Source organism: Pelecanus crispus, chromosome 1, assembly GCF_030463565.1.
Source record: "Pelecanus crispus isolate bPelCri1 chromosome 1, bPelCri1.pri, whole genome shotgun sequence".
NCBI lineage: Eukaryota > Metazoa > Chordata > Aves > Pelecaniformes > Pelecanidae > Pelecanus > Pelecanus crispus.
The window spans coordinates 200,653,557-200,669,423 of record NC_134643.1 but is presented as its reverse complement, the minus strand read 5'-3'; the positions used below and the strand labels follow the sequence as shown (position 1 = coordinate 200,669,423).

The window sequence follows — 15,867 nt, the reverse complement described above, 5'->3', positions numbered from 1 at the left end:
GGGCTCGGCGCAGGCGCCCTAGCGGCTACCGCAGGCAGGGGGCGGCAACATGGCGGCGTGAGCGGCGGCGGTTTCGGCTCCACAACAACAGCGGCAGCGGCGATCGCTCGCGCCCCCGTCCGCTCCGCGCGCCGCTTGCCTCCGCCGGGCCGCGCTGCGCTCGGCGGCGCCCGCTCCTCCCGCCCGCGGCGGGGAGGCGGCCCCGGCTGGGCAGCCTTCGGCTAACGGGGCATCGGCGCCCATAATAATCCCTCATTATAGCGGAGCGGGGGAGCGGCTCCTGGGACGGTGCCTCGCGCCTCGGGCCGGCTCTCTGCGGCCCCGCCGGGTGCGACTGCGGTGGATGCGCGGCTCGGCCCGGCCGGGCGGGGAGGCGGCGGCGGCAGGTGCCGGTAACGGCGGGGGGTAAATGGCGAGCGAGAAGCCGGTGTCGGGGCCGGACCCGCAGCCCGCGGGACTCATCTCCGTCGGTGCCGGCGGCGGAGGCGGCGGCGGCGGCGGCAGCGGCAGCAGCGTCGCGGTGATGGGGGAGCTGAGGGCGTCGGGCTCCGGGTCCGTAGTGCTCCCCGCGGGGATGATTAACCCGTCGGTGCCGATCCGCAATATCCGGATGAAATTCGCCGTCCTCATCGGACTCATCCAGGTCGGGGAGGTCAGCAACCGGGACATCGTGGAGACGGTGCTGAACCTGGTAAGCGGCCGGGCACCCCGCCCCGGTGACGCCCCGGCGGGCAGCGGGCCCTTGGGCACCGGCCCGCGCAGCCCACCTCCTCCCGGGGCTGCTCCCGACCCCCCACCCCGCCCCTGTGCCACCCGAAAGGGACCTTCATTTTCCCTGCCCCTGTGTCCCTCCTACGCGTACGGCCCTTCTCCAACCATCTTTCCTTCCCAAACTCATCTTGTGCCTCTCTCTCACCGTTCGTACCGCGACCTGCTCTTCTCCTCGTCGTGCGTGTGGCAGAAGCCCCCCTCAGCGCTCCCTAAACTCCACGCAGGACCCTGCCTAGTACAGACAGGCCACTCTTCCCCTTCCCAGTGCTTCCCCCCGGCCACCTCCTGCAGAAGTGGAGCGTGTGCAGTTCACAATATAGAAAATAAGGAGATCGAGTAATTTGCAATTTCAGGTTCTGGACGCTGCCCTATAACCTGGTGGCCTCCTCATTGGAAGAAGGGTGGTGTGAATGTAGTATTTGCTTTTAACTGAAAAAGAGATTAAAAAGCAGCCTGAGCTGGTATCTTTTCTTGGTGGCTGAAACATACGAAGGGTTTAACCCTGTTAGCTTAGAGCTAGTTGAGTATTTCCTGTGGAGGAAGGGGGAGGAGGGAGATTTTTTGCAAGGATTTAATATGCTTTAATATGTGTAATAAAGAGTTAGTTGTATTGCAGTATTGTGTTGGGTTGCTCATGTCTTAATAATCTGCCATGCTTTCCAAAACATTCTTGTCTGCAAAGTAAGTGCTGTTGCTAATTTTGTTTAAGCTCTGTGCATTGCAAAACACTATTGTATGCTGGTAAATAGCTTGAAACAAGGACAAGATGCTAAAATGTAGCTCAGTCATCTGCTCACTTCATGGAGTGAAAGAGTTACTGCAGGACTGTATGACTTAATGTTTTTGCGCTACCTACACCAAAGCCTGAGGAACCTACAGAAGCCAAACGAGTGGATCTAAAAATGAATCACTTTCAATTATGTGCAATTTGGTGCTGCTCCTGAATGCAAGATTTGCTGCAGCAAAGCTTTTGAAGCAGTTCAGTCAATGAAATATCCTCAAATTTTTGCATATAAAATAGGACAGAAAAATGACTGCTCAAAACTGAATGGCAATTAATTGAAACTGCCTTTGTTTCAAATGAGTTTAATGCTTCTAACATCCACTCATTTTATACAAAGTCATGTAAAGAATATGTTTTGTTTCAAACACTTTAAAAAGATGTATTCTTGTGTTTGACAGTGATTTGCATTTGACCTAGCACAGACTGAATGGAAAAGCTGCAGCATGCAAGGAAAGACGTGGTTTGGTCAGATCATTTTAATATTTATGGCTTATCTGAACACACAGGGTTAAAGCCCTGATAGTTTTGTGAATATGTCAAAAGAGTAATCCCCATCCTCTCTACAAGCTGTTAGATGCTTAACTGAAAGATGATTTGCTAATATTTTTTTTCTTTTTGTACAAGTGTGGTACAAGTCATCATAACTTTATTGGATTATTACCCATTCCTTTAAAAGTAGCAGTTGAAATAAGGGAATAACACACAGTTATTCTATTAACTGACTTTGTATAGATCATGACAGATACGAAGATGTTTAATTCTTTCCGGGTTTTCTTTCTTCTTTCATTCTTCTTACTGATACTTAAGCTTATTTTAATTCTGGCTCTTAATGCATCAGCAACTGGACTAACATTGGCTTGCCTTTGTGGGGGGAGGTTAGAAAATGTTTTGGTATTTGTGTGGAGGACGTACAGTGCTTGTTACAGTGGTTGCCTATAAAATCTACCTACTAATTAGTTCCTATTGCTGAAAACTGTGCTTATATTTAAAAATAAACACAAGAGTGTTTAACAGTGCTCTCGGCAATCGGGAGACATACATGAATGTGAAACTGCTTGGGAGTCTGCTGCAGTAGCGATGCATTCTGGATCAGTCATTACTTAACAGATGGACTCTAATATACAATAGTCAGTATTCCCACAGCAGAGAGAGGTTATATTGAGTCTGCTAATCTTTTTCTTCTCACGGCAGTGAATGTCTCCAACTTATGCTTTTATATTTGAAACTTAATTTACTCACATGTGAAACAAACAATGAATATGGCAGATACAAAGTAAAGCTGATGGCATATCCCTAAACTACTAAACATTATCTGATTTTGTATTAAGGATTTGAATAGCACCTTTAAATAAAATGCAGGTTTCTATTTTAGAAGCATTCTTTGAGTGGTGGATGGGCGTGGAGAGAACTTGATTTGGGTTTTTTTTTGGTTTTGTGTGTTTTTTTTCTTTTCCTTCAGCCTTCACTATTTCTGAATGACTTTGATGCAAGTGTGATAATGAGTGGACAGTGCTTAAAGAGCTGATCTCAGTTTGATGTGTCAGTTGATATGTTAAGTCTCTAAAAGAAATATAATCTATAATATACCATATTTGGTATCTGTAAGCCATGTGGTAATAGCTTTTTAATACCGGAATTCTGCATAGCTCTGACTTCTTTTATTATCGGAGAGAATCAGAAGTTAAAGATTGAGATACTTTTTAAAATTTTCTTATCTGAGATTACTGGTCCTCTGTATAAAGCTTAACTAAGTCTGTTCATTCTTCCCGCATCTGCATGGAAGCAGCAGCAAATGTCTGAGACTAAACTTTGGTTTGGCTTGCACTTGTCATGGAGATGGTCACTCTTATTTCCTGTTAATTTTTCTTCTTAGGGTTTCTCTTGGACAGTTTTTACCTTTAAATGTTTGTTTTGGTGGCCCCACACTGTGGTCTCTCTTACTGCATTTCAGACTTACTTCCCGTGGTACCTTCTGATGTTGATGGACACGGTGATTTATTGTATCTCTGAGGTGATGAAGTGCTTTTTATGCAGTGCTGAAAATCTTTTTCCGTGTCTAATATGTTGTTGGATTTTCAGCTTTGCCAAATTTTAACAGTTGACTTCCAGCTCAGACAGTATTTTGTTCGTGGGCATGCCTAGGCTGTTTATGGGATTAGTTGTTTCTTTTGATGCTTTTCTTAGTGACAGTTCTTTCCCTCTGAACTGACTGAGTGTTCAAAGTTCTGTTATGCTGGTGAATTTGTTTAACGGAGTATCACTTGGTAGCGTTTCCAGTATCGCTTGTGTTATTTTTTATTGTTTAACATTACACTGGAAGACACAATGGAGAGAGGGTTCAGCCCTTTATATGCAATGCCTATGAACTACTTAGTTATCCTTAAAAAAAGCCCATTGTAGTGTTAATACTATGAAGGTCAGAAGATGTTGAGTCTATGAGCTGAAGGCTTTTCTAGGATGATTTTACGCAATATTGTATCCTTTTTAAATTTCTGGAAGTAGGAAGGAACTCCTCATTGTACCTCATGCATTCTTCTGTGATGGTGCTTATTTTGATTTTGGTCCGTGTGTTTAATATGAATTCCCAGGTTCAGCATGCTCTCTCCGAGATGTGTGTTCACTGACTCATATACTGCAAAGTACCAAACTGGAAAAGGCTTTCCTTGTAAACAACATAATTCTCTAACTGCTCATGGTGATTTCTCTTTGGGGGTATTTTGACACCAGTTTTGTGCTTCTGTTGATGAGGAGACCTTTCCCCTTTGAGCAGCTTTATTAGTTTTCTTAGGGTACTGTCAAGGATGTTGTTATTTCTATGATAGATGTGCTTGTTGTTATTCTCCATAGTTTCTTTGCTTCTTGATACCCTTTTGTACTTATGATATGTGTTAGACTGAAGTTTAAAATAAAGTTCTGTACCATGTGCTGCAGCGAATATGATATTAAGGTGGAAGTGGGTCAGTCTGTGCATCTGTATTCTTCTACCTAAAGTGTATTTTTGTTTCGCTTATTTCCTAGTTCAAAATTTCCACACATGGCTTTAATTAGTTTGTCTATAATGTATCTCCAATGGCCTTTCCTTTCATTATTTTTACTGACTTGCTTCCTTACTTCTGTGCTTTTCCAGTATTTTAATGGTCTTGGGAATATTTCCTTCAGTGTATATCTTGAACTGTCTCTTGTCTGGCCAGCTTTCATCAAACATGACTACGTGAATTGCATGGTTTCTTAGCTTTTAGAAAGCTTTCTCTCCTCCAGTTTGAATTTCCTAGAATTTTTGATTTTGAGTTTTGTGGTGCTGACTCTATGGCAGCATGAAATAAGAAAGGTGAACAGGAAGCTGACTGATACTAAAAAATTGTGACTGGTGCTGACACATGCTGCTTGTTTTGCCTTTGCATCTTGAACACATGATGTGATGCAGATTTGAACAGATTTCAATCCGATACAGGTGTAGCTGACCAGGGTTCTCCTTGTGCAATCTGGAAAGCTTTTATATATGTTTTGTCAGGCTAGAGAGTGCTTATAAGAACTAGGTCAAACACCAGGTATAGTTCAAAAAGTCTCTTGCTGTTCTTGTTGACTACAGCCCACACTTCTGCCTAGCTCTTCTCATTTTCTTGGCTGTTCCATCCTACTTCAGTGTTAGTCACCCATCACAAGAGGTAAGCCATTTTTTAGGGCTCTGTCACATTGTGTAGTTGCAAGAGTGGCATTTGCAGCTTCAGAGCAAATGGTTTGGATTATGTGAGAGATCCTTCTTGCCTTATAGGCTCTCTGTAGTAGTGCTCATGAGCAAAAATGTAAAGGGAGGCTTATGTAAGAAAGATTCCCCCCCCCCTTTCTTTGGTACTGCTTTTCTTCAAACATTGGTTGAGGGTCGTCTTGAGCTGAAGTTGGCTTTTGATGTTTGACTTCTTTGAATCCATTTACAGTTTTGGTTGCTGCAACATCCTGTGGCACAGTTCTACTCTTGAGGGGGGGGAAGAATCACTTTTGTTTGTTGGATGCTGTTGTACTCTGAGAAAGTGTGGGCCTTGTAAGCTGTAGTCTCCATCATATGACTTCTGTTTTTCTTGCGGAACTAGCTTTGCAGGCTTGAGAATTTTATTCCATTTTCTTGGCGGAAGCCTTGCTATTTTTGCAGTATAATTCTCTGCTGATAGATAGTATTATTCAGAAAAGCAAATTTTGGGGGAATTGTCAAGTTTTTTTTTGTTTGTTTTTGGGGGGCTTTTTTTGGGTGTATGAGAGTTTCGGTTTAGGTAATACTTAACCAGATGTGGCAGTCCTTGTCCAAGTTATGCTCTCTGTCCCACTGGTCCCTTTTTATCCTGCTCATATTATCTCCATACTAAGCTATGTCTGAAAGTTACTGTAGAAGCTACCAGAGCCATATGAAAAGAGCAGTATCCAATGTGACAGTTTGTAATAGCATTCCATGGGCAGCTACTTAAAAGTACTGTAGCTGTTGTCATTATCTAATACTTTGATGGAAAACTTAGTTTTGGTTACAGAAAATCTTTGAATGACTGAATGTTCACTTAATTTCTTTTAGTGTAACTGATTGCTTTTGGCGCTTTTATCTAATCTTTGACAGTAGGTGTTTATGGGGTGGGAAGTTTTTTCAATCCTTCTATCAGTCATGAAGCACTAGTGGTATCTCAGCAGGTGGCTTCGAGTCTGCTGTGGTTCTGGTATGATGGATTGATACATTTCTATAGGCGATAACTTTAAAATCTGTCATAGTGAGCGTATCACTGAGTATTCCTCACTGCTTAACTCTGAACAGCTATTTTCTTCTTAGCTTTACATCTTGTCTTTACAGGATTCAGTTCATGGATTATAAGGGAGGGTTTTTATTATTTTTTAACAAGCCTTTTAAAAGGCTTTTTTATTATTTTTGTCACACTGAAGTATTAAAGTTCTGAGACTGGTATTAATAAAACACCTCTGATTTTTGGCCTTTCCCCCTACTTCCACCTGAGACTCTACCTATGTTCTCTCCCTTTGCATCAAGCAAGGGGTTAGCACCTTTCTCTATCAAGATGCTATTTTTACAAAATTGCGACCTGATTCCCTGTTTAAACCACGTGTTTTACAAGACTAAGCATTTAGCTGTGTACTCAGTTATACAGTAATCTTTCCCTCCCCTCCATATTTTCCCTCTCTTCCCCCTGCCCCTTGGCTTCCAGATGAGTACTCAAAGGGGTAGAAGTCAAGGGACATGGCTCATTACATTCACGAGGTTGACGTCTAGGAGGCTGTGGTGCAGTTTTTTCTGATGTTAATGCTTTCCAGTGTCTCCACTCATACTTTTCAAATATATGAATCACTGTCTATATTCCATCGTTAAAAAAAAAAAAAAAAACAACACCCTGAAAAGTGCATAATCATCTCTGAATTTCTGCTGAAGCGTTTGTTCCCCTTTCATGCCATATTGAATTTAGTCAAAATGGAATAAAATCTGTGATTGGGTTAGTACCCAAACTGAGACTTTTATATCCTGATAAATACTGTGCACTGTATTAACACAGCTGTTATTAACTTAATAAGCTATCCAAGCTATTTTAAATCAATCTCTTAATCTTACCTGTTCATTACTTGGTACTGCACTTTCTTTGGTTTTGTATATTAGTCTGTCTCAGTAAATCTGCCATTTCAAATCAACTTATGGTGCTCTCCTGTTACTACAGCATTTTGTAGTACTTCACACAGAATAGTATCGTTGCAGCTATGTCATTAGTTGATGTTTTGTATGTGCTTGGTGGCCAAAGGGTCAGTGTACTAGAGTGTGTTTATGTTGATGAAGTTCCATTTATGGTGGAATCTGATCCTTAATTACCATTCATACTTTTGGAAATAACCCATTGTGGAGTTTTATTAATTCTTCCATAGACTGAACCCTTAAGCTTTCTTTAAGTCTGAAGCAAATTTAGAACTTGCTTTTATAATCAGAGGCAGCAGATCTTTTGAAACATCGGTTTTGAATTTGATGAGCTACATCCCACTTCTCTCTTGCAGCGGTTTGGCTTGGATGTACTATTAATGAAACAGTATTCAATAGATGATATTCAGTGTAAAAATAATAAACAATTGAAAAAAAAAAAGATATTATTTGTGGAGAGTCACATATTGCTTCCTTAATGATATAAATACCTGTTTCAACTATAGGATTATGATGGATTTCGGCTATTTGAACTATAGTTTCATAACTTCCAATTTAGGAAGATTGTTAATGACATTCATCTCTAAGAGAAATATTATCTGTTATTTCCAGTAGAGAAGCACCTCAACTTCTGATCAACCTACTGACTCGCTGCTAAAATTTGCATTCTGGTAATTTTTGTGGTTTAGAGTTTGTTCTACTTTTGAAGCACATGGAAAATAATAATCTCCAGTAAATAAGTAAGTCTAAGTACTTTTGGTGTTACTGAGATTTATACCAGTGATGCCAATTCATTTATATTAATGCAACCCTATAATGTTGACTACCCTGCTTTAATTTAAAATTGGGTTGCATCAGTGAAATTGTTCCAACATAACTATTCACTGAAAGCTTGCATAAATGTGAATACTGCTTATGCTATTCAACAGCTTACAAATGCTTGACTTCTATATTTGGAAGATGATGTTTCTTTCACTGCCCTTTTGTTTACAGTTGGAAGCCTTTCTTAACTATGCAGAATAGGTATTAGGTTTTTGAATTAGCTGAAAGTGAGATAGGGCAAGATATTCACTTACAAGTGAAATTGTTATTCATTTGAGCGTGCTTAATCATGCTTTTTGGTACCTGATGGCTTTTGTAGTACTGGAACAGTGTAGAAAGAAGGATGGAAATAATCATGCTCTGAGTAGAGCCTTCTAAACTAACACCGGTATCAGCATTATGGCATTGTAATTAGTTTTACGTGATCTCACTTTTTTTGCCTTTTAAGTCTTCATATTGTGTTAGAAATACTCAATTACATAAAATTTTCTAACTTTTATTGGCTTCTGTCTGCTTTAAAAGTCACTATAACAGTTTTTATTTTAATTTTTTGTTCTTCTGTTTTGTAAAAAGAAAATGTTTTGAATATTTATAAACACAAATATGAATTTCGAAACAACATGTGCTTTGATTGACAAAGGAGCCTGCACAAACCTATTGAAACAAAGACTCTTTCCTACTATGGAATTATAGAAAACAGTAAGATATGCTTTCATTAAATATAGAATAGTAACGATGAAATACATGTTCAAGCTAGTAAAGAACTGACTGAAGCCAAGCCCTGTCTTGGATTGCTCATGCCTGACCGATCAGAGTTTGCTCTTGCTCTTCAGCAATACTTTGTATAGCTCACTGCATCCAAAAAATACTTCTTGATTCAATTGTGAGCTAAATATCTTCCTATGTCACTTTTAGTGTTAAAAATCTTCAATTAAAAAACAAAAAAGAAAAAAAAAAGAAATAAAAAGATTACTTTGAAATCAGGGGAGCATTCTTGCTTAAAGTTGAATTTGTGTTTTATAGCTAGCAGAATGGGAAAGCTGTCTGCCCCTTCCAATAGGACATATACATCAGAATGTAGCTACAGAGTTTTGTCAGCTCCAATTGTGTAGCATCTCCATAATGTGAACAAATGTACTTAAGGATTGGGAAATGGTAAAGCACTACAAATGTAAAAGAAGGTCTTGAAAAGCAGGGTTTGAACTAGTATATCTGAGGATGTTAGGCAGGGAGAATGAGCTTCCCAGTGGTCTGGAGAATGGACTTGGGGATTCAGCATCTTTGCAGAAAGGCATTAGCTGTAGAAGTTGGAATGCTGAAAGAATGGGTCAAGAGCTGTTGCCTGAAATGAGAAGAAAAAGACAATTTTGTAGGAAGAAAGCAGCTTCATCCCTCTTCAAATCATAATTTTAATAAATGAAACTTATCAAGGGGACTCTGAAAGCTGCATTGTGGGTATGTTATGGAAAGAGGAAGGAGGTAAAAAACCTTAGTAAGTGGTGTGTTATACTTCCATGGGTGGTGACTTTTCCTGTTTTCTTTTCAGATTGAGCTCCAACAAAAGCCATCATTGTAAACTTAGTGTTTACATGTCCAGTAGGATTGTTTGCCTCAACCTGTTCTTCCATGAGCAAGAAGTTCGATGACATAAAGCTGTCAAAAAACTAATATCAGCACCTCCCCTCTTCCTTCTGTTGCTCCAGTGAAATACATTATCTGTTTTGGTAAATGGCAAGGTGTGTGGTATTTGTGAGTCATATTTGTGCCTGATGGCTACTTGGCTGTTAATATTCATATGCTGAATAGCTGAAACTTACGGAAATGTTTGTGTAAGACTGCATTTGACTGAATAACGTCTTCCAAGCAAGGTGCTGAGGAGGTAGGAGCTACTTCATTCTTCTAATTCTTTTTCCCTGAAGATATTTCTGGAGCTCCTGCCCCATGTTTTAGCCTCTGGGGTTCCAAAAATCTTCTCTTTGCTTTTTCTTCTGTCTTCAGCTATGGCATGTATACTTCCAAACGACCTGCAGAAGTCTTCTGGGTTTTGTTTCGTTTGTTTTATACAGCTTTTAGGTGATTTGAAAGGCGCTCTCATCCACTCTGTTCCTCATAGAAATGTTGCAGCCTATATTGCATCTTTTGATATCTTAGAGAACATTATGTGAATGCAGAAGTAGACTTACAAGAGCCTGTTAGAGTTGCATCTACTATCCAAGGCTGAAGTGAATTAAGTCCATCTGAAAAGAAACTTCAACATACTGTCCTGGGCTCACATCATGTTAATGATCATGCCTCTCCATTCTTCTCTTTGGCACTAACACTACAACATCCTCCTGAAACTTCATTGTCAGAGCACTTTCATAAACTAGTAGAATCACAGAAATTTCAAAGGTAGAAGAGCTGAGGATGCAAGGGACCTATGGAGGTCTCTAGGCAAAAATCTGTGCTCAAAGCAGGGTCAACTACAGAAAGTTGCTCAGGGCCTTGTTTGGCTGGGTTTTGGATATTTGTAAGGATGGAGACTCCCATGTCAAGTTTTTACTTAGGTCTAAGTGGAGTTTCCTGTGCCTGTTGCTACTTGTCCTGTCACTGGGTGCCACTGAGAAGAGTCTGGCTTCCTTGTCTCTACTCCCTGCCCACCCTACCCCTACTACAAATACACGTACACATTTATAAGATCTCTTCAAACCTCTTCTTAATGCTAAACAATCCCAGCTCTCTTCAGCCTTTCTTGTACGTCAGATGTTCCAGTCCCCTAATCATTTGCATGTTTAGATCTTTATTCTCCTTGTGCAGATAATAGTGCTCCCTTTACAAAAAGTGGGAGGTGGAGTCTGGGAAGCCTTTTAATTATAGCAACCCTTTTCCTCATCTCACAGTATGAGCTGCAATATCCACCACAGATAATCCAGTCAATATTGCTATGCCTAACCCAGCAAAGGACAATTTGCACCACATGCAGCCAAGAAAGAAAACAGACCTCTGTGAGCCACAGCAGTGAGTGTTTGCTTTTCATCTGTTGTGCCTGCTTGTTAATAGATAGCCTTGGATGAAACACGCACGCGAACCTGAGAGTGTCTTTCAGTTCTGCAAATCACAGTTATGGTTGTAGGTAAGCTTTATTTCTTGGATTTCAGAAATATAAAATGTAGCTACGTCTGATATTCTGCTGAAAATGTATGAAGTTAATACTACTGGCTTAATACTGAGTTAATGAAACTTTGTGGCTCTTAACGTATACTATAAATACTACCTTCTTCAACAAATTAGCATGAATTGAAATTAAACCAGAAGAGCCATTAGGATAGTCTTCAAAGTTATAGATGCTTGATAACAGAAGGAAAAAAAATACTAATATTCAGTATAGAGCCAAAGGTGTTTAAGTTCTGCATTGAGTTTGTTGAAAAGAGTGGATTCATGACTTTATATGTAGTCTAATATTTATAGATGAAATGTTCAATGGCACTTTACATGCGTATAACTATGTAACTTAGAAACTGTAATATATTAAGCAAAGATGATTGTGTAACAAAATTTGTATAGTTCATGTTTCATGCAAAGAAAATAATTCTTTCATTCAAAGTAACTTATAATGTACAATAATAAACACACTGTGACTGGAACAATGTGTGGGCTTAGTCACTGAGAGGGAGTCAGTCTTTGACAGTTGATACAGTACAGTATTTGACATTTTAAAGGTAGTGCTCACTGAAGGGGAGTTGATACTGTCTTTAAAACGGACTGTTCTTCAATGAAGAAGCTGATAGTTGCAAGTATTTCCTAAAACTCAGAAGCAAGTTATTCCCAATTCTCCCAGTCGTGATGATTTCCCTTATTACTAGTGTAAATGCTTTTTATAACAAGGGAAAATCAATTATAGTAAAATAGCTTATGTGATGTTTTAAAATAAAAAGTGATTAAATTCTATTTAAGAAAAATTTTGATCTACTTGCTTTGTTGCATGTCCTGGTTGAGTTAAAAAATAGTTTTCAAGTCTGTAATCCTTTTTCTCGCTTGAAGGTGTAGGTTACTAAGCCAGCTATCACTTTTTCAGAAACCCACCAGCTCAAACTAATGCAAATACATGTAAAACATGTGTTAAGAGCCTTTGGTGTAACTGTAAGCAACAATCAGAAGAAAGGATGGGAAAGGGGGAAGCAGAAGTTTCACCTGAGTGAGGCTAAACCATGTAAGCTGATGCCTTTTAGACTGTCAAAGCTGATACTTCTCCAGTTGAGTCTGTTCTTACCTTTTTTTTTGTGCTGATAATTTTAAGTTAATTGTTTAGGTGAAGTTTAGCTATTAAGAAATGATAACCACTGAAAGGAAGCTTTACATTTAGAAAAAACATCTTAACGGTGTGAGTGGAAAACCCTGAGTACAACAGGTTATTTTCTCTCAGTGATGCAGTCTCCACCTAGATTTAGAGACCTTGAAATGACTGGTTATATGATGTTTTATTAATTTTTGAAGTGTCTCAGGGAATTACCACCATCTGTTAATACCAGAGTCTCAGCCCACGTGTGGGCTTCAAAATGCTTTAAGTGTTGAATTTTTTAAGTAAGAAATCCTTTTCTTAAAACTAAACTTAAAGCATTTAAGAGGTTTCGGAGTGTAAATAGAAAATACCTTTTTTTTTTTTTTTTGTAGTCCAGATTTAAGGTCTTGGATCGTTTGTCACAGCTTTGGTTTGTGGTTCTAGCCTGTCCTCTGAAGTTAGAATGGCTGCAAATACTTGTAAGTAAGCTCTTCTCCTGAACTAGTTATGACATAACTGGCTTTTCAACTTAAAGTCAGTTGAGCTCTGTTTTAGGCAAAACTTAGTTCACCCTGAAAAGAGAGCAGCACATATAACGTATTTTATTCTGGTTGAGATCACTCCTAAATGTGTCTTATACCAAAACCTGATATTATCCAGATGTGCAGAAAAAGCTGTAAGAAGCTTGAAGTGTTGATACAATCTAAATCCTTTCTGGAGGTCAGAGGAATCTTCGGAGCACCTTGTTTAAATTACTTTTTCAAAATTCCCCTCTCATGCTCCTCATGGAGTTACAGTAGATCTTAGGGCTTCCTCATTAAGGAAGCTGGTTAAGCAACCTGAACTAAACTGGTGCCAGCCTGCTAACATAGGGATCCGGTTTTCTGAACTCTGTCCATGGTCATGTTATGTCTTTCTGTATTGCTGTTTCTTGAAGTGTTGTGTTTCCCCCCAGCCCATTATAGGTACTAGGGCTTTTGGGGGTGTGTGGCATTTTTGGGCATGAGGATTGGGTTTTTTGCTTAAGCAGTACATCTGAACTGGCTCTGAATGTTTTTGCTGCATTAGTTTTTGAAAAATCTTGGGTTTAAAAGTTCCCTTATATATGCATTTTGTAGAGTATAAGCTGTTGAGCGAGGCCACATACTTCATTGTACAAGCAGGATGTGGTACAAGCTGCAGCTGACAGTGCAGCCAACGTGAATTTTGATTTAAAAATCCTTTAAGAAATCCTGAAGATTTCCTGGGAGATAGGAATGAATTGTTTGTGGTCTGAAAACAAATCCTGACTTAAGAAAAACTCCTTGGCATTTCTATTTATTTAGAAAATTGAAATCCAACTAAATAGTCTATACTTAGTGTAGCAAAATGAGATCTTTAAAACACTATAATGAAAGGCTACTGAGGCATTATTAAAAATTAATAGAGCCAAGAGAGTTATTGAGGAAAGTAGCATTTAACAGTAATTGTTAATACATTTTGGTACTGCTGTATGGTAAGTAGCTTCCTGCTTCTTAATCTGTGTTCAGTTTCCCTAGTAATATTTTTAATTATTTTTTTCAACATTTCTTTCTTCTCATGTATTTGTAAGTTGCATGACCATTCTAGGTCAATAGGTTTGTACTGTGACTGAAAACAAAGACTTGCCTGAAGTCTTCGATTGTTATAAGCATCCAAATAATCTGTAGAGCAATAATACTTTGAGTAATCAGACCAATCTTTGGGGAGTAAAATGTTGTAGAAAAAAAATATATTATGATGCTTTGTGGGTACAACGTCTGGGATAATGCTGGGGTTTTGAAGGTGCTGGCATTTGGAGGGTTGGAGTGCTACAGTCCTGGTCTCAGAGACTGTATTGGGCTTGCATGGCAAGGTTTTGGTAGCAGGGGGGCTACAGGGGTGGCTTCTGTGAGAAGCTGCTAGAAGAAGCAGCTTCCTCCATGTCTGACAAAGCCAATGCCAGCCGGCTCCAAGATGGACCTGCTGCTGGCCAAGGCCAAGCACATCAGCAATGGTGGTAGCACCTCTGTGATAACGTATTTAAGAAGGGGGAAAAAAACCCAAAACCCTGTGCAACTGCAGCCAAAGAGAGGAGTGAGAATGTGCGAGAGGAGCAACTCTGCAGACACCGAGGTCAGTGAAGGAGGGGGAGGAGGTGCTGTAGGTCCCAGAGCAGAGATTCCACTGCACCCTGTGGTGAAGACCATGGTGAGGCAGGCTGTCCCCCTGCAGCCCATGGAGGTTAGCAGTGGAGCAGATATCCACCTGCAGCCCGTGGAGGACCCCACACTGGAGTAGGTGGATGTGCCTGAATGAGGCTGTGACCCCGTGGGAAGCCTGCACTGGAGCAGGCTCCTGGCAGGACCTGTGGAGAGAGAGGAGCCCACGCTGGAGCAGGTTTGCTGGTAGGACTCGTGACCTCGTGGGGAACCCACGCTGGAGCAGTCTGCTCCTGAAGGACTGCACCCCATGGAAGGGACCCATGCTGGAGCAGTTCATGAAGAACTGTAGCCCGTGGGAAGGACCAACATTGGAGTTCATGGAGGACTGTCTCCCATGGGAGGGACCCCATGCTTGAGCAGGGGAAGAGTGTGAGGAGTCCTCCCCTGCGGAGGAAGGAACAGCAGAGACAATGTGTGATGAACTGACCACAACCCCCATTCCCTGTCCCCCTGCTCTGCTGTGGGGGAGGAGGTAGAGAAAATTGGGAGTAAAGTTGAGCTTGGGAAGAAGGGAGGGGTGGGGGGAAGGTGTTTTAAGATTTGTTTTTATTTCTCATTATCCTGCTCTGATTTGATTGGTAATAAATTAATTTCCCTGAGTTGAGACTCTTTTGCCTGTGATGGTAATTGCTGAGTGATCTCCCTGTCCTTATCTCGACCCCCAAGCCTTTCGTTACATTTTCCTCTCCCCTGTCCAGCTGAGGAAGGGGAGTGATGGAGCAGCTTGGTGGGACCCTGGTGTCCAACCAAGGTCAACCTACTGCGGAGAGATAGGTTTTGTTTAAATGATGGAAACATTTTGAAATACAGTTCTTAAGGAGGTACAGAAAACCTGTGGGTTAAATATTTTCATTTATAGTTGTAAACAGAATTACAGTTTTATGCAGAGATTGATCAATGTACACTACTATTCATTTCTCTGTATTTCAACAAGCAGTTGTTTTTCAGCTTTTGAAATCTGTGGACTTTCTTCATTGCGTTGACATTTGCAGTGGTGAGGTATAATTCAATGTGATTGATACTTTCGAGTGATGAACAAGGTTTAGTTATGCATACAGACTGTCTTAGATGCATTGCTGTTTCTGATACATCAATAGATTCTGACTAGTTAAAAGAACTGGCAGTGGCACACAGCTCTTCAGCAACTCCACTGCCGCCTCTGTAAAGTCTTGTTTGACAGAGAGGAATCAGCTTGTTCTCTCATGCAGATTGCTGATGTCTCTCTTCATACACGTGAAGCTATTTAGGGACTTCTTGGGAGGACAGTGTTACCAGTAAACAGCTTGTATTAAACTTTCTGTGTCACTAATCCCACATTCTACTTCAGTGTGATGTGGGTGAA

General features: G+C 40.6%; 1 protein-coding gene across 4 annotated transcripts in view; it reads left to right on the top strand.

The window, feature by feature from the left end:
• Positions 1-409: 409 nt before the first annotated feature.
• The window catches only part of NBEA (neurobeachin), a 532,307-nt gene continuing 516,849 nt past the window's right edge, over positions 410-15,867 (top strand). For all 4 annotated transcript variants that reach the window (XM_075727933.1, XM_075727935.1, XM_075727932.1 and 1 more), the window contains exon 1: positions 410-691. In XM_075727933.1, coding sequence (XP_075584048.1) covers positions 410-691 — 282 coding nt within the window. The remainder of the gene's footprint in view (positions 692-15,867) is intronic.